Genomic DNA, 19,232 nt, shown 5'->3' on the forward strand with positions numbered 1-19,232 from the left:
CGCAGGCGCAGATGCTGTTTTTTGATTGATATATAAGGCTGTGGCAGTACAAAGGAAACATCTCAAGTAGTTTTTCTGGAGTCGCAGTGACAGTGGCATTTGAAATATGGCAGAGGTCATTGATTGCAATTTTCCTGTTTGGGGCCTTTTACCTAAAAAAGAGACTGGTGTCACTCAATTTCTTACCAAATATCCGGAATACGATGGTCGAGGAGTTATCATTGCAATTTTCGATTCAGGGATTGATCCTGGGGCTCCTGGCATGCAGGTAAGCTTTTACATAGACACACCTCACGATTATCCAAATCATTGTACTTGTCATTTTTTTTTTTTTTCCTTTTTTATAATCCGATATAATTTTCTTCATGATTTTGTCCCTAAAAAAACGCGTAATGTCAAAAGTTATGACGTGCTAAACTGTTTCTCGTAAATTTCTTTGTCTTTTTTTTATGTACAAAGTGAAAGAATAATTTTATGTTAAATTTTTAATTTAAATTTATTCGTCTTTCATCATTTTTTATATTCATATTTGTACATTTCCGGTGTAATCGTTGATTACTATTATATATCAAACTTTTTCTGGCTTAACAATAAATGGTTGAACATTGTTTACTATGGGATTAATAAGATAATTAAATGCTAAAAGCATTAGTCACTATTTACTATAAAAGTTTAGATTTGTTATCCTTTATTTTATTGTATGATAACACTTGTGAAATGATACAGCAGATTTTTCCTTAAACAAAAGGAAATGCTTGATTTTATAATGAATAGGAAACTTCAGATGGAAAGCCAAAAATTATTGAAAGATATGACTGTAGTGGGGCTGGAGACGTAGATACTAGTAAAGTTGTGCAAGCACCTGACGGATATATAACGGGAATAACCGGTCGTAAATTAAAGGTATAGTCCAAATAATGACTAAGATTAATATATACATATAATGATAACTAAAAAAAAATTGCTTCTTTGTCTTAGGTTCCATCCAGTTGGAAAAATCCCACTGGACATTATCACATTGGAGTAAAGAATTTGTATTCACTATATCCAGGAAAGTTAAGAGAAAGAGTATTAATAGAAAGAAAAAAAAAATTATGGGACACATGTCAAAAATCTGCACTTGCAGAAGCATCTAGGCAACTACAAGTAAATAAATTAATAATTGCATTTTGACTGTATTGAAAATAAGAAACCTTCATCTTTTGCACAAAACAATTTTATATGTTTGTCAGAAATTGATATCTCAGATTTAAGCTGATTCTGAAGTTAATTAAAAATATCATATTCAAGATTAAGAACATAAGAATAAATAGGCTTCTAGACCACGTGGTCCAAAGATAGGGTTGTTTTGGGTATGTTGAACCATGCAATCAAATGAGGCCAGTTTCACAATGTGTCACAGTGATCTGTATCTAATGCTATAATTATAATTGGCAGTTTGATCTATTGTAAAGCCATTGATTCATTACATAAGCCATATACATGATACTGTGTAACGTTTTTTTTATACTTTTTAATAGCGTGCTTGCAAACAAATTTAATTAAAATATAAGCAAATATTATGTGGGCATGTAATTTTTAGTAAATAAAAACAGACTTGATTTTTATATTATTTAACTATTATACATAGGAATTTGAGGTAAAAAATCCACAATTAAACAGTTTAAAAGAAAGACTAGAAAAGGAAGAGCTTGAAGCTAGAGTTGAAATATTAAATAATATAGAAAAAAAATACTCTGATGTAGGACCTACATATGACTGTGTTGTTTTTCATGATGGTGAAGTTTGGAGGTAAAGATATATGTTGAATATTTTGAATTTCTATTAAAATATTTTCTTTATTAACATATTTCTATTTATCCTTTATTTCTGTTACAGAGCATGCATTGACACTTCTGAAGAAGGTAACTTAGAAACTGGTGTCCTTTTAGGAGAATACACTTTGACAAGAGAATATGCACCTCTTATACCTGAAGATCAATTAAATATTAGTATTAATGTTCACGATGATGGAAATACATTAGAAATTGTTAGTTTATGCTGTAGGTATTAATGAGATTCGATTCATAACTTTGTTATGTTTTCGTAATTATAATTAATCTCATTATATTGCAGCAAGTCACGGTACACATGTAGCTTCAATTGCAGCAGCATATTTTCCTGATAATCCTGAATTAAATGGTGTAGCGCCTGGTGCTCAAATTATTTCATTAAGTGTGGGAGATGGCCGCATCGGTACAATGGAAACAGGAACTGCGGTAGTGCGTGCAATGATACATGTAATGAAACACAAAGAGAAAATACACATAATAAACATGAGTTATGGAGAACATGCTCATTGGTCTAATACGGGAAGAATAGGAGAATTAATGAATGAAGTTATCGATAAACATGGTGTAACGTGGGTAGCGTCTGCTGGTAATCTCGGACCTGCTTTGTGCACTATTGGTTAGTTAATAAGAATGTCTGAAAATTTTTAGTATGTATTCTAGTACATCCCATCCATTTTAAAATCATACAGGGACACCACCAGATATCAGTACTAATAGTGTGATTAGTGTTGGTGCCTATGTGTCTCCTGATATGATGGTAGCTGAATATTCTTTAAGAGAAAAAATGCCGGGCATGTCATATACGTGGTCATCTCGAGGGCCAATGATCGATGGTGGAGCTGGAATTACTGTATGCGCTCCAGGAGGAGCTATCACTAGTGTCCCTAATTTCACATTAAGAAAAAGTCAACTCATGAACGGCACGAGCATGGCTGCCCCTCACGTTACTGGAGCTATTGGTATATCGATTTTTTTTATAAAATATATGTTATATGAATGAGAAGCATTTTAATATAGTGTTTATTTTATAGCAATACTTATATCAGGACTTCTTGCGAAAGGTTGTCCTTTTTCTCCATATAGCATAAAAAGAGCGCTTGAAAACACAGCTTTATACATACAAAACCTAGATCCTTTTGCACAAGGTTCAGGATTGTTACAAGTTGAACGTGCGTTCGATAATCTTCTTACTTACAATGATGTACCTGAAAGGGATGTAAGATTTGCCATTAGCTGTGGGCCAAATAACGCCAAAGGAATTCACATGAGAAACGGTGTCATTAATCGATCAAAAGATTATGCCATTACTGTTGAACCTATATTCCTTAATAGCGAAAATACTGGTATAATTTTACGTCTGTTACAGTAATACTATATGTTTTAGTTGGATGTGATTTATTATAATATTTGGATGCTTTATAGACCCAGCACTTAAAATTGCTTTCAATTTGAAATTGACTTTGGTATGCGATGCATCTTGGGTACATTTTCCAACGCATTTTGATTTAATGAATATGGTTCGTGCATTTGCTATCAAAATTGATGGTTTTAATTTACCCGAAGGTGTTCATACAACGAGGTAAATACATTCGGATTGATATATTTTGCTTTTCGTATCAGTGACGTGTAATATCAGTGCTAATTGTCATTTATAGCGTGCGAGCATATGATGTAACAGATATTGCAAAAGGACCAGTGTTCCAAATACCAATAACTGTAGTGCAACCACAAACACTGCCAAAAACTGCGATCCTTCCAGACTTAGCGTATACAAATATTTTATTTAAACCGAATACAATTCGTCGACATTTTATTCTCGTTCCTGAAGATGCAACATGGGCGGGTATGCATTTTCTGCAATATTTATTTCATATGTACAGCATTGGACACATAAAATGAATGTTTTAACATAATTAAATTCAGTGGTTAGATTGAAGAGCACAGAAAGAGATAAAACTGGAAGATTTGTGATTCATAGCGTTCAACTGAAACCACGTTTGTCTTGTAAAACTCTAGAAGTTGATAAATTGTTGACTGTTACTTCTCAATCAGAAATTGTCCATCCATTTGCTGTTCAGGTATTATTGTCATACATTTTACGTTCAGTATTCTCAAATAATAATTTAAATATACATACATATTTTATTCATAGGGAGGATTGATCGTAGAAGTGGTTATTGGAAAATATTGGGCAAACATTGGTGACATGTTAGTCGATTATTACATAGAATTTCATGGTATCCATATGATAAATGGAAATCTTACAATGCAATCTGGCGATGGAATAAATCGCTTAGAAATACGAAGTTCTCTCAGGAATGAAGAAGTAGTACCCAATATTTGTCTTAAATCATCCGTACAAGTATTGAAGTATGTTAATTAAAAATGTTATAAACAAATTATTAATGAAAATGAATTGACATATTTTCTTTTCTGACATTACAGACCCACTGATGCAAAAATTATTCCTTTACGAGAACGAGATATTATTCCTCCTTCACGACAAATTTATGAATTGCAATTAACATATACTTTCCACTGCGCAAAAGCAACTGAAGTAACTCCAAATGCTGCATTACTTAGCGATTTATTGTATGAAAGCGAATACGAAAGTCAAATGTGGATGATTTATGATACTAATAAACAACTTATTTGTTGTGGAGACGCATATCCATTAAAAGTAAGTATAAGTATAAATTAACATTACATAATAAAGAAATAATACCATCTTTTATTGCAGTATGCTAATCAAAAATTAGAGAAAGGCGATTATACTTTAAAAATGCATGTACGTCATGAAAAGAAAGATTTACTCGATAGATTAACGGAAATGCCGTTCCTTTTAAGTCACAAGCTAAATAATCCAATTAATCTGGATGTATTTGCCAGTCAGTCACAAGCTATTATCGGTGGCAAGAAAATGATAGCAGCTTCAATTCCACCCGGTCATATTCTTCCTTTATATGTTGCCCCTCTGATTAATGAAAACAAGTAAGTGTTTTTTCCACATGCTGTACATGATAAGAATTAAAAAATGTCATTTATTGTGATACTAAGAAAAACATAATTTTGTTCTATTTTAAAATTCTACATTCATTTTGCGTATGTAGCGGTATATATATTATTTTCTTATGCAAATAAAACTTGGTGCATGGATACGTTTATTATTATTCAGAAATGTAAATGTTCAAAAGATGTTAGATCAGAAAATTATTAGAATTTACTATTGATTATTCTCTATTTTTTCGTATATTTGTCTACAAAAATATAAAATAATTTATGAAAAATTATTTTATATTTTTTTTATAAATCAAATGTTTCGAAAATATTACTAAGAAAATTTTCTTCTCGCATTGCAGCGCTGAAAACAAGTAAGTCTATAGCATTCTTTTTATAAACATTTTTAAACATTTACATGCTTTTAACCAAAAATATCAATAAAAACAGGTATTTTCCTTTATTAGATACTTCTATTTTATGCATTATTTCATTACATCTGCATTTTAATTTAATTTTACAAATTTGATTTTAATTCTTATATGCTTCATTATTTAAAAATATTTGATTTATTTATTGCTTAAATTTTAGATTTCAATATTTAGATTGATAGATGTAATTATATTTACATGTTAGAGGCTTTTTCTAATTATTTTTGCATAGGAGCTTAAATTTGTACGCTTTATGTATGCTTTCATAGGAATGCTATACACTTCCTTCTTATCTTAATTTTGCCTATTAACTTCGCGTGTTATTTCGCCCATAACATTTTTTAATAGTAGAGAAGCAATATCTATTATTAATTTGTTTAAAAAATACTAATTTTAATTTTATTTTAAAGAGTTTCCAAAAATACTGCCTTAGGAAGTGGTAGTTACTTACAGGGTTTATTAACCTTCTGCAAAGATGATAATGGAAAAAAAGTGGATTATCATTCATTTAAATATATTTTATCTGAACCAACCAAAAAATCTAGTAGTAGCAGTAGTAGCAATAGTTCTCACAATTCTTCATCAAAGGAGAAGAGTACCAAATGGGATGACTACAATGAAGCACTTAGGGATTTCAAATGCAGTTGGCTTACGAAGCTAGGTAATCAGATTTTTCACTCATCTAATATTTAGTTATATATAATTATATATTGTATAGGATATATTGTCATAAAAATATTTTTGTTTTCTTTTCCGGTTTCAATTCAACAAATAGCTCCTTCTACGAGTAAGTTTATTAGAGTGCAATAAAACGCTATTTCAAAATTTGTCTTGAAACCTTATACAGTTGTGTTTAAACGATTATCGAACATTCTTGTTGTCATTTGTTTTATTCCAGTGCACGATTATGTAACATGTATACAATAATTTACTATAATTTATCTTTCCCCCTGCGATGTTCGAAAAAAATTATTAGTAGTAATATTTATTACATATCAATATTATTTCGATACATACAAATATAATTACACACATTATAACAATTTATTTCAAACAGATTTATACAATCCTATTGTTTTTAATACAAGTGTATATCCGCAGAAGTATATTATATTGAAAATATAATTAACTTAATATTATTATTAATAGAACCTGGAGAATATGCAAATCTACTCTATGGAGAGTTAAAGACTCTCTTCTCTGATCATTTGCCCGTCCACACTGCCATGCTAATTTCTTTGGAATCACCTGAAGCTCGACGTCATGTACCACATGATGATATCTCAGAAGAATCTATTTCTCTGGCAAATCAAATAATAACTGTCGCAGATGCTGTGATTACAAATATTGATCAAGACAAACTCTTGGCCTATTATGGATTAAAGAGTGATCAACGCGACGATGCAGCAAAGATTAGAACAACTATGGAAAAACAGAAATTTAGCTTGATAAAAGCATTAGTAAAGAAAGGATGTGCATTAGCGCGATTGTACGTACACAGTATGAAAAAAGGAGAGGGAGATCGTCAATCATACGAACATTTATTAGAGAGTGTGACACATCATTGGCAAGAAGTACAAAAATTCGCTGAACCAACTGACATTAAGGCAAGAAGTTTTGAAATATGGTTGCAATTATTATTTAAAAATTATTATTATATATTTATGGAAAAAGTATGTAAAAATAAAATATTTTCTTTACTTGCAGATCATTACTCTCTCATTATGGCATGCCCATATTAATAATCATTATGGCCGCTATTTGAAATTATTATTACGTTATTATGAAGAACATCCATTAAAAGAAGTTGATGAAAAATGTATAGAACTTGCAAATATCTTAGGATGGGAACACTTGTCACGTCACATTAACACAAGTATACCATCGCGTTATCCTTCTACATACAGATCGTTTTGATTAACGGTAACTGATATTCATTTGATTTTATTTTTAAAATTAGTTGTGACATATAATGAAGTACACATCCTTTTTTTTTAGATATAATAAGATCAATTTGATATTTTGACAATGGAAACTAATCATGGCAAACAGTTTCCAATGCATCTTTATGGTAGAAGTATCTCTACCAAAGTTATTCAGATGTATTATACGCTTAGAAAAATATAATTTTATTCACATTTATAAAAAAAAAAGTATTGAAAAATGATTCTAGAAAAATATTTTAATTTTTGATTATAACAAATTAAGTAATATTAATTTTTACGATGTATAATTTATTTTATGGAAATCGTATCTCGCTTAATTAATTTTAACAAATCACGAAACATGATATAGCAATAGTAATATGACATATGTACTAAAAAAAATTTGAATACATTGCTGATTTTTATGCATTAACGACAATGTTAAAAAAGTATGACAATATGTGTATGTGTGTTTACACACAAAAGACATTATATCATTAAAAGTATCATTGTTTTAATAGTTCATTTTCATGGGGTTTAACACTTCAAAAGAGAAAGAAGCGCTAGAATATCATGGAAACTGTTAATTTAGAAATTAAAATTTTTGAACGATGATGTGTTGTTTAAAAATATTTATTTCAACAAATATCATTTAAAATCATTCAGATTTTTCCATTTTCACTATATATTAAATGTAAATATATATACATATTATATATATTATATATATATACAGGTATTTTCTTTATATTCGCAGTATAACTTTTGAATTGAATTCTGTTATTTATAACCATATACATGCAATATATTCAGTTTTTGTTGTCATTGTATTATTAAGTGCGATGATGTATATATAATAAGAAAAGAAAAAAATAATTAAAATACTATTTCAATTTTATAATGAACATAAAAGGAAATTCATATTTTTTTACATAATAATGGAACAAAAATGTTATAAATTCAATATTGGAAATAATTGGAAAATAATTGAATAATATTGATTGTGTTTACCATTCGTCGAAGTCAAGCTAAAAATAATAAATACACTAAATACTGATATTTTAAAAGAGAATAAAATACCTCATTTTTGGGAGAGAATTACACTACAATTTTAATTGTACGCTCAGTATGAACGTGTGTACTTTTGTAATTTAATTTGGGTGAACTTAAAAACAAATTCATTATTCAACTAGCTTCACGGCTCTTAATAGTTAGAACATCAAATTTTTTGTAAGAATATACTAAGTCAAGATAAGAAAAAAATGCTTTCATATGCAAAAATTTACAAGTAATAAATGACACGTCAGCTGAACATTGTATAAAGAATTATGTCCTTATCACCGTTGCTCAATTTTTATTTGTCTTCTTATACGAAAAACTATTTTGGAAATAGCGTGACAGTACTTTGGTACAATCAAGAATTTTCGCAAAGTCGATTCCCTCCAGGACAAACGAGTAAAATTTTATTTTATCTTTAACGTTCCAAATATGATATACAATCTTTCCATTTTAGTTAGCGAAGCATGTACTCTTATCTGTCTTCTTGTTGCTCAAAGAATATCTCAAACGAGATTGTTAATATACGATATAGAAAGATCCCACAAATTTATTACTATCGTAGCTGAAGCTATGATAGAGGGTAATACTATGCATGCATGGATTGTTAAGAAAGGTTTAGTTTCTCATCCCTATCTCAGTACAGAAGAGGCATTAAAACTTGGACGCAGAAGTTTAAGTCTATTAAGAGAATGGGTACAAAAGAAATTTACATTTTATCATTTCCTTTTTTGTAATAAAACATGCATGAACACAGGGAATAAAACAATATTAATTATATCACAGACATTTCGAATATTTTATGAAAGGATTCAAAACAGTTTATATCAACATATACGTAATTTCTTACACAAATGGTACTTGATGCCAAAGTCTAAGAATTTATTTATGCTTCTTATTACCTGTGGACAAACAGTATTGTTTATATTTCAAGAAAAGACTAATATGGTAAGATTACAGAAAATCTGTAAAAACTTCTATTACATGAAACTTTTATCTGTAGGTAACATTTTTTGACTCTCATAGTCATAGCACAATTACAAATCCAAATCGGGGATTAGTTATTGCCCAGGTAAGGATTTATAATTATAAGTAATAAGGCTGATATTTGATAAATACTGCAATATTTTATATTTTTAAGTGATAGTAATGCATGTCATATTAACAGTAAAAAAATAATACAGACAACTATAGACAAATTGGAACATTTATGCAATTGGTACACAAAGGACGTATTAAATAAATGCTACAATACAAAAGCAAATCAATACGAACTAGCTTTTTTATATCCATCCAATTCATCATGTGGCTGTAATCCTATATGCAACTGTGGTAATTGTTGCAGAAAACATAATAATAATTATACATAATCCTAGTTTTTCAAGTATCAATATGTAAATTTTTTAAAAGTTATACAAATATATAAAAAAAAAAATGTAAAATTTATATATGTAATTTTATTATGATTTGGGTGTTGTGTGTAATGATTATGGAATATTTTGTTCAATCAGACATATATCGATTAAGACTGACAGATTTATTTACATTATGTACAATTTCTTCCTAAAACTATTACAATTTTTAGTGTGTCCACGCAATGCATAAACTATTAAAAAAATAACGTAGTTTACCTCTAAAGATCGTATTTTTTTTCGTATCACTTAAATGAAATATAATATACATATTTTCCATGAACTTGTCTTTTGCATTGCGCCAACATATTTCTGACAATATTTTACTGGACTTTTCGTTTTGTAATGAATGCGTATGTCAGAACTTTCTTCATTTTATCTATTTCAACATTTTTATAAAATATAATCCAAAATTTCTGGACGACGTATTTTTTATATTGCTAAATCTCTACTTTGCACCTTTCAATGTCAATATATCTAAACTGATATAATGTTCTGATTCCTTAACTGTTAACCATAAAGTTGCAGAGATATATTTCTTTACATCATGTTTCTTTAATCTCTTTGTATTATATATAAATTACAGCGATTAGTAATCTTAAAAATTTGTGTACTAAACTACAAAAGCATTAATTACATACTGCTTAGTGAAGTAGGGAAAAAAATATGAAACTTAAAATGTTATTTATAACTTCAACACTTTGTAAAAACAGAAAATTTGTCATGAGAATTATTCTGTTTTTATAAATGTATTTGACTCGTGTATGTTTTAAAATCAATAAATATTTGTAATCACGATCTTTTAACATTATAAAAAAATATATTTAATCTGCATTAATTATAAATGAAACCCATAATTTAAACTTGTAAAAAATTCTTAATTTATTTTCCCTAACATTTATATGTCAGAGTTACAATATAAATATTAATCTTCACTAAAACAGAAACAAATCTTTTTTGTCACCATATAAATTGGTGATTGTAAAAAAGATAAGTATACCAGTGCCGGAATAGCATTATGTTTAAAATACAGATTTTTCTCTCTGTGTTTTTTTCTTTCCTTTTTTTTTTTGTATATATATATTACAAGTTTTCTGTAGAGTGTCGTAAAATTTATTTAATAACAATTTGTAACAACGTAATTTCTAGAAATTACTATCTACAAAAAATTATAAATGAATTATTTTTATGATTTCTCTTTTTTAAAGCCAAATTCGTGCAAAGAACACAATCAGCGATTTTTTTCAATTGTTTTCAAATATCGTCGGTAGTTGAGCAATATTTTTTACTAGCATTGTTTTTCCGAATAAACTGATTATACATCATATTACTTTGTACAGATGTATAATAATGCAATTCTTATGTAAAACTTTAATTGTAATTTAATTTGAGAATAAATGATATAGATAGATAAAGATTGATCTAAATGATATAGATCTTCTAGTTTTATGTGAAATTATGTTTTCACTTACAAGTAATAATTTTATATATATATACATATATATATGTATGTATATATATATATATATATATATATATCTATCTGTTTACATTACAGAGTTATTATACATTAAATTGATCCTAATAATTGTAATACTCCTGCTTCATTACCATGTATTCTGTACACAAAGTAAAATGATGCTCTATCAGAAAAATATGATCAAATATCACTTGAAGAATATACGATTTTATAATTGAATAAATAAAGCTTTTTTTTATATGAAGTTAAAAATGTAACAAAAAGATGTTAGAGGGACTGACGAATGCGGGGCTGTGCCCATTCTACAAAATCGTCTATCAGTACAGGCCAGGCTCCCTCTTCATCATAATTACTCATATCAGGATTAATCATAAGTGCAAAGTCTAATAATAAATTCCATGTATCTTTTGGAATTGACCTCTTATGGTGTTCCTAAAAAAATGCGTTAACTATTTGTATCATAATTTACCTAACCGTGTAAGCTTCCATTTTAGGTCTAATCAATATTTGCATTATATAAAAGTTCGCATATATACATTAGATATCTTACCTGTAAAAACTGGCACCATAAGGGCAGGAACTTAAATTTATCATCTAATACAATATTCCAATACGCAATTGCCATATCAAGATCCAAACCTTTCTGTCCTGGATTTTTTGCATAATTAAATGTAAATTGATAAAAGTCTTTAAATTTTTGAGAATCCCTTAATTCATTTTCTAAACTATTTAAACAGGCTTTTAATTTATCTATACTGTCCACACTAAAAAAAATGTTTAATAAATATCTAAATAACATTAAGTTCTTTCACTCAAAACAAAAAGAAAAAGACTAAAAAATTTGCTTTACCCCAAGTCTGTCATCCCATTCATAAATTCATCTTTAGTAAATTCACATTGTGTTTCTGCTCTAAATTTCCAGGCAATGATTAACACTAATTTGCTTTCAGGGCTCAAATCCAAATCATCCAAAAATTTCATTATTCCATCTGCTGTAATCTTGTCAGGTTCATTTGGATCTATTTCAATTATTAGTAGAAACATTATGTAAACAATTATACATCATGTATGGCTAATATATATCAAGTACATTCCACAGAATTACCTTGATATCGACTAAACAGTATTTCTAATTTCTTTTTATCTACTGTATTTTTTGGTTCCTTGCAATATGCTTCCGGATTTTGGAAATAATTATCACTTGCCAAGTCTAGCTTCCAATCATTTTGTGCTAAACAATATATTGCAGTTTGTTCTCCAGTATGTGTAAATGTTATAAATTTCTTTACCTTGTCTCTTTGTGAGAACTTTAACTTATGCTGTAACAGAAATCAATTACATTATTGTTATCACACATTCTAAATACTAATATCAAAGCTGTAAGCTTTTCCATTATACAACACTGAGCATCTGCGATTAATTAACGGAGAAATTCAATAGTGAATCATATATATACATTGCAATGCATTTTGATTTTTTGCAATGCCGAAATCAACATGGAAGAGAACGTATAAATTAAGATTTTGTTGCATATGACAGTGGCTATTGTTACTGCTTCAAGTAGCACTTCGTCAAATGATTTTTTGAAAATTTGGAAACACTTTGGTGACAATGAAGTTTCTCGGCTCAGAAATATCACGCACTATTCGGGCACTGTCGTTAACCAACAGGTATGTCACAAAATTGATTTATATTTACTGCACAAGACAACCGTTAACATCGACGATCACGATAGGTTATTTTAACATTTTTTTTTTACACACTGTCACGAACATACAAAGGAAACTGCAAATTTTCCAGTAAAATCAGATTACGAGAATCGCCAAATTAACATGATCCGTAAATTTATTAAGCACTCACCATTTTAGCTAATTTTAGGCCCCCGAAAGCCAAAATATTATTTCCTTCGCACTACACTTGACATGAACATGCGCATGTTCTGTGAAGGTCCTGAGAAATGCAAATATACCAACAAGGTTACAAAGCAATGCCACCAGACGTTACAGAAGGAAAGCAACTTTGAGAACAATGTAGCGGGTTATTTAAATGATTTACATACGTTTAATTTGTTAAACATCGCATTTTATGACACGATCAAATAAAAAAAATTGCCGAAAACGTCACGTGATTAACCGTCACGTCGGGTGGCATCAGTGAGAAATTTCTTTTTTCTTCTTTTTTTTTTTTTCTTTGCCTTTTGTAAAAGCTACGGCGATGAAAGTCCTCATGAAATAACAACAAAACGCTATCGTAAATATTGGCCCACGCAAATGAATACACACATCAAGTTACAAAGACGTATGTCAAAAGAGCAAATGAATAAACAATGAAAAAACAGCGATAGTAGTATTGATATTGTTTTCTAACAATTGTTAAATCAAAGTGATCCATTAATCGAAGATCTTGTTGTGATTTTGACAATTTTCTTTTTGCGCACTTGTATGTGGTTGAGTATTTTTCAACGAGGATGTACATAAAATAAGATATATTTCTTAAACTTTTTGTAATGATATTAATGATACGTTTATAATACAGTAATCGGACGAGTTTCTCGAAAAATGTGAATAGAGAACACTTTCTTTTTAGGTTATTAATCAGTAATGTTAATCAAAATTCTACAGTTATCATGTGCATGGTAAGGAACCTGTTTATTAGCATCATAATTCTGCTATTTGCTTTGCAGAGATGTTGATACTTTGTATGAAATTAAAAGTATAATAATGTCTTTTGATTGTGTTGACAGGAGTTTGTCAAACAATTACAAAGTAAGTTTATTGATTTGAAATTTGAAATAAACATGAATGATAATCTATAACACAATGGGAGGAAGTATATTTGAAGTACTTCCATTGTACCAGCAAAATGGAAATGGTAGAGAAATTTGTCATTGGATAACACATATCAAATTATCTAGAATTATAATATTAACATCAGCTGTTTTGTTCATTGTACCATTATTTACTCATTATTATTTATCAAAGGTATTGTTCTTGATTGTATATATTATGTCTTGCGCATATTATGTCTTTGATTAATTTAAAATCTGAAACATTATATATTTAGGTGGAGTCTGATTCTCCAGACAAAGATATTTATCGTACATTTTCCACATTGGAAGCTTTTGAAGATTTTACTCCAATGAAAGCTTCTCAATTGAAGATGAGAATAGAGGAGATGTTACGTATTAAAGTTTCTGTAAATAATGAACTAAGAGACTTGAGTGCAAAGAGACAAAGACTTCAAGTTGAAGTTAGTAGTTTAACTCAAAAAATTGATGAATTAAAGCAGGAATTATTACATCAGCAGACAGATCTTGACAGATTAAAAATCAGTGTTGAACAAGCACAAGTAGCTCAGAGAGAAGCAGTAGAAAGAAATACACCAGAATTAGCACCACCTAAGCGTATATTAGTGGATTCTGTTCCTATAGTATTACCTAGCACAGTTCCACTGTCATGTAGAATGTATAATTGTTTTGATCACAGTCGGTGTGCATTAACTAGCGGTTTTCCAGTATATTTGTATGATCCTGATCAGTATTCTGTGGTAAATTCTGGTTGGGATGTTGATGGATTTTTAAAAACTACGATAAAACAAACATTAGGTATGTATTTGGTTGAGTAATCGTTTACTACCTTTTTCTTGCAAAAATTCATATTTTTATTTTACAGGATACAATCCACATCTTACTACAAATGCAGTTGAAGCCTGTATATACATAGTACTCATAGGGGAAGCTCTCTCTACTCAACAAAAAGTAGATAAAAAATTTCATAAACCTATAGATGTAAAAAAATTACATACACTACCCTATTGGGGCGGAGATGGCAGAAATCATATTTTGCTAAACTTAGCGCGTAGAGATTTGTCTGTAGAATCGGGCGATATTTTTAGTGGAGTAGACACAGGAAGAGCTATAATAGTGCAATCAACGTTTTTTAGAAATCAATTTCGCGAAGGTTTTGATTTGGTTGTCCCGCCAATTTTGGGACCTCCTGGTGGCGATGTGTGGCAAGAATGTGCGCAAATGTTGCCAGCAAGAAGAAAATATTTATTATCTTTCCAAGGAGAGATGCGATCTTCGAGATCGACTATCGTGACACATCATATTGATGATACCGATATAGATATGGAAAGACTAACAGTCGACGAGAATAATTTGGATAACTTCATTATTCAACATCTTAAAGATATGAGTACAGGATTAACATTAGATAAATTCTTTATTCAATTTGAATGTATACCAGCTTCTGAGGAGAAAAATTTAATAGAAATATTTGACTGGTCTTTGTGTGGAACCGATTCATCGAGGAAAGCTATACTGAAGGAATCCACGTTTACTTTAATTTTAGCTCCTAGCAATGCCTCACTTGTAACTACTTCATCTATGCAAGCTAGATTATACGAAGCGTTGCGATCAGGATCCATTCCAGTTTTTTTAGGTGGCGATCAAATTTTATTAAGTTACAGTGAAGTTATTAGCTGGCGTCGAGCTGCCATATTTTTGCCAAAGGTAAAAATTGCAGTGTCTTTATGTTGATATTACTTTTGACCATTGGAGGTATTTGAAATTTTAGGCCAGGGTAACAGAAATGCATTTCTTATTACGTGCCGTTCTCGACACTGATCTTTTAAGTATGCGTAGACAAGGCAGATTAATATGGGAACGTTATTTAAGTACTGCTCAAGGTGCAGTAGATACTATTGTAGCTGTAATTAGAGATCGACTCGGTATACCACCCTTGCCAGCACCTCAGACTGCCAGTCCAAGTGTCTTTAATGAAAGCTTTGTGGTAAATGTTATAATATATTTGGTATGTTCTATATTGGCACATAATAATAATTACACTAATAATAATTTCTTTAGCCTTTAAAATCTGATACTATTATTGCTGAGCCAGAAGCGGAAGAAAGTTTGGGTCCGTTAGAGCCACCTTATCCATCTCCTGCTTTTAAAAGAAATTACACCACAATGTTACTTCAGGGACATGAAATCTGGAACGATTGGGTGGATCCGTTTTATTTGTACCCGCAATTACCATTTGATACCGTCCTTCCTAGTGACGCGAAATTTCTTGGTAAATAAACTTAATATTCATCATTTAATTACAGCGACTTTACTCGATACATTATAAACCGTAGGTTCGGAAATGGGATTCAGACCAATTGGCAAAGGTGCTGGAGGTGCGGGTAAAGAATTTAGCGAAGCTTTAGGTGGAAATTATCCAAGAGAACAGTTTACAATTGTGATGTTAACGTATGAACGAGAGCAAGTTCTTATAAATTCTTTGGCTCGATTGTATGGATTACCGTATTTAAATAAAGTTATAGTAGTATGGAACAGTCCAAAGCCACCCATGGAAGATTTAAAATGGCCTGATATTGGAGTTCCAATTCATGTAAGTTTTTTGAAAAAATTGCATAAAAATATTTAGTAACTTTAAACGAAAATAGTGATTTCTTTTTATATAGGTAATCAAGGCTCCGCGGAATAGTTTGAATAACAGGTTTCTTCCATTTGATGCTATCGAAACAGAAGCTGTTCTTTCAGTAGACGATGATGCACATTTACGACACGATGAAATTATGTTTGGATTCAGAGTGTGGAGAGAGCACAGAGATCGTGTGGTTGGATTTCCTGGACGCTTTCATGCATGGGACCAGAATTATCATAATGCTTGGAATTATAATTCTAATTATTCCTGCGAATTATCAATGGTTTTAACTGGTGCTGCGTTTATTCATAAACATTACACATATCTGTATACGCATTGGCTACCGCAAGCAATACGAGACAAGGTTGACGAATACATGAATTGCGAAGATATTGCCATGAATTTTCTGATATCTCATCTCACAAGGAAACCACCTGTTAAGGTGAATACAATAAGCATCGGATATTTTATTACTGTGCCCAACTATCTTAATTTCTTTCTCTTTGTTCAGGTTACATCACGGTGGACTTTCCGATGTCCTGGATGTCCGGTTTCTCTTTCGGAAGACGACACTCATTTTCAAGAAAGGCACAAATGCATCAATTTCTTCTCTCAGGTAAATAAGTTTTATTATTTTTGGTACCAAGTTACTCATTGGTTTTTAAATACATTTCGATGAAATGGGACACAATTGCAATGGTTCAACAATCGTAAATATCGAAATTTCAATAATTTCAGGTTTTTGGATACATGCCTCTCTTAAATACTCAATATCGAGCTGACTCTATATTATTTAAAACGAGAATTCCACATGATAAGCAAAAATGTTTTAAATTTATATAAAAAGAGAATAGAAATATATATATATATATATATATATATATATATATATATATATATATATATATATATATATATATATATATATATATATATATATATATATGTACATTCAGTAAATATCACTTGATAGAATTTACATGGTTTTGATAACATTTTGACTGAATTTCCTATAAAGTATATGAGCATATAAAATAAATATTGTAGGATTTTTTATTGTACCTTTTTTTATTAATATACATGTTGATTGAGTGAAATGCACATTTGAAGAAATTTAATAATGAAAGATCATCGACTGTATTATAGCGAATATAGTGTCCTTGTGCGCATAACTTATATCATACCGATTTTAACAATTTACGTCGAAGCGTAATAAATTTATTTACAAAACCCAATTCATCTTGATGACGCACGAAACAGAATGAGAAATATGAAAAGAGGTATTGATGATTAAAAGGTATATGATACGGATATGTATATATTAAAAGTTCTAAATAAGATCGAAACAAAATACATCAGTCTTTTATTACATCACTTTATTTAAGGGTACAATTAATGCGAATACGATCGTTACTCTATAATGATTATTGTTATGCACAATTTGCACAATAATCTCATTTGTACATAACAATATAAATTACGCTGTTTATAAATTATGCTTATCGAAATAATGTAAATAACTATCATTAAATGGAAATAATTAACTAAACTACTACGAAAATTCTACACGAAATTGAAAAAGTGTTCCTTCTACTAGAAAATCGATTAAAAAGTATTTATATCAATATAACTATTCTTTTCTATCTCTAGTTTCGTTTGTTGCTTCTTTTCACGTTGCTCTTCGATGACGCCATAATTATCGTATATAATTTTTATGTGCCAAATTTCTAACAATTTAAGTTAGTCTCTCTACGTATTAATTTCTATTCGCGTAGTATCTTAAGAAATTATATGTAAATATATGTACCGCACATTGTTTCAATTTCATGTTATGCAAGCCGTTGCAATTATTATGAAATATGATAAATGTAAAAACGATTTTGTAAATTCGATTTTATGTCGAAGAATCGTACGCGATTAATTGTAAAACACGACCTGAATTCAGATGTTCGTGCAAGAAAATAAAAATATATATTATTTATGATTGTATAGTGGAATCGATTTTATGACACACATTATTTTAAATTTGATTCTCACGTACAAAAAATATGATTCCATATTGTTGGTTTTCTTTTAGATACCGTGTATTGCGTACCACAAAAACAGATCGACAGGGGGCCTACTATTTTAGGCTGACTTTAATGTTGCTCTTGACTGATCGGCATTTAAGGCACAATCAGTCAAAGCAATGTTTCTTCTTTGTTTGCAAAGAATACTTTTTTATAAATACAAATAAATAAAAAACCGATATAAATGCATGTAGAAATTTATGTTATATTACTAAAAATTTTTCTAAGTAAAATTTATTCTTTCTATTAGAGATTGATAATAAAATAATAAATAAAATTAAGTCGGATGAAAAATTAAGTAATATAAAACCTAAATTTTCGCAGCTTTTTAATGCCTAGCGATAACAGAGATTAAACTTGACAATAAATTAAGATATAAGGCATTACTTAAAACAGTAGATACTCTCAGCGAAGGTCAGACGCGCGCCAGTATAGTATTACTGATGTACACATCAGACAAGACGTGTCTTTAACGTTACAACAAAACTTCTCATCTTGTTTATGATTTTATTTTCTACATCGTTATTGTTTAATTAAGAAATTCATTGAATTCAACTTTAAAATACATTTATATTCAATATTGTACATAACATAT

General features: G+C 29.6%; 4 protein-coding genes across 8 annotated transcripts; 3 read left to right on the forward strand and 1 right to left on the reverse strand.

The window, feature by feature from the left end:
* The first annotated feature begins 106 nt into the window (after positions 1-106).
* LOC122533507 (tripeptidyl-peptidase 2) lies at positions 107-7,800 on the forward strand. Of its 3 annotated transcripts, XM_043663312.1 has the most exons (20): positions 107-268; positions 775-903; positions 979-1,146; positions 1,631-1,791; positions 1,879-2,042; positions 2,116-2,448; positions 2,522-2,791; positions 2,864-3,175; positions 3,255-3,411; positions 3,488-3,675; positions 3,756-3,910; positions 3,985-4,202; positions 4,278-4,512; positions 4,573-4,823; positions 5,192-5,203; positions 5,671-5,921; positions 6,036-6,047; positions 6,410-6,867; positions 6,968-7,183; positions 7,259-7,800. In XM_043663312.1, exons 1-19 carry the CDS (start codon positions 107-109, stop codon positions 7,175-7,177), a joined length of 3,846 nt encoding a protein of 1,281 aa, XP_043519247.1. In that variant the 3' UTR covers positions 7,178-7,183; positions 7,259-7,800. The 3 variants fall into 3 exon arrangements, with proteins under 3 accessions (XP_043519247.1, XP_043519250.1, XP_043519248.1); XM_043663315.1 differs by lacking the exon at positions 6,036-6,047; XM_043663313.1 differs by lacking the exon at positions 5,192-5,203.
* Positions 7,801-8,124: 324 nt separating this feature from the next.
* LOC122533499 lies at positions 8,125-9,683 on the forward strand. 2 transcript variants are annotated; one of them, XM_043663298.1, is made up of 5 exons: positions 8,125-8,640; positions 8,699-8,937; positions 9,028-9,189; positions 9,245-9,313; positions 9,426-9,683. In XM_043663298.1, the coding sequence occupies exons 1-5, from the start codon at positions 8,514-8,516 to the stop codon at positions 9,609-9,611; spliced, it is 783 nt and encodes a 260-aa protein (XP_043519233.1). In that variant the 5' UTR covers positions 8,125-8,513; the 3' UTR covers positions 9,612-9,683. The 2 variants fall into 2 exon arrangements, 1 of the variants encoding a protein (XP_043519233.1); XR_006307724.1 differs by lacking the exon at positions 8,125-8,640 and having other exon boundaries at positions 8,718-9,313; positions 9,410-9,683.
* On the reverse strand, positions 9,431-13,138 carry LOC122533498 (DCN1-like protein 1). The gene is made up of 5 exons (XM_043663296.1): positions 12,994-13,138; positions 12,239-12,452; positions 11,984-12,152; positions 11,684-11,897; positions 9,431-11,565 (listed from the first exon to the last, which is right to left on the reverse strand). Exons 1-5 carry the CDS (start codon positions 12,994-12,996, stop codon positions 11,401-11,403), a joined length of 765 nt encoding a protein of 254 aa, XP_043519231.1. The 5' UTR covers positions 12,997-13,138; the 3' UTR covers positions 9,431-11,400.
* An 84-nt stretch (positions 13,139-13,222) lies between these two features.
* Positions 13,223-18,549, forward strand: LOC122533497 (exostosin-3). Of its 2 annotated transcripts, XM_043663295.1 has the most exons (12): positions 13,223-13,431; positions 13,720-13,768; positions 13,877-14,114; positions 14,197-14,737; positions 14,805-15,646; positions 15,711-15,926; positions 16,001-16,211; positions 16,276-16,532; positions 16,606-17,010; positions 17,080-17,184; positions 17,307-17,431; positions 17,516-18,549. In XM_043663295.1, exons 3-11 carry the CDS (start codon positions 13,935-13,937, stop codon positions 17,409-17,411), a joined length of 2,862 nt encoding a protein of 953 aa, XP_043519230.1. In that variant the 5' UTR covers positions 13,223-13,431; positions 13,720-13,768; positions 13,877-13,934; the 3' UTR covers positions 17,412-17,431; positions 17,516-18,549. The 2 variants fall into 2 exon arrangements, with proteins under 2 accessions (XP_043519230.1, XP_043519229.1); XM_043663294.1 differs by having other exon boundaries at positions 13,223-13,768.
* The last annotated feature ends 683 nt before the right edge of the window (positions 18,550-19,232 follow it).

The sequence above is a fragment of the Frieseomelitta varia genome, unplaced genomic scaffold (assembly GCF_011392965.1).
Source record: "Frieseomelitta varia isolate USP_RPSP 00005682 unplaced genomic scaffold, Fvar_1.2 scaffold_533, whole genome shotgun sequence".
NCBI lineage: Eukaryota > Metazoa > Arthropoda > Insecta > Hymenoptera > Apidae > Frieseomelitta > Frieseomelitta varia.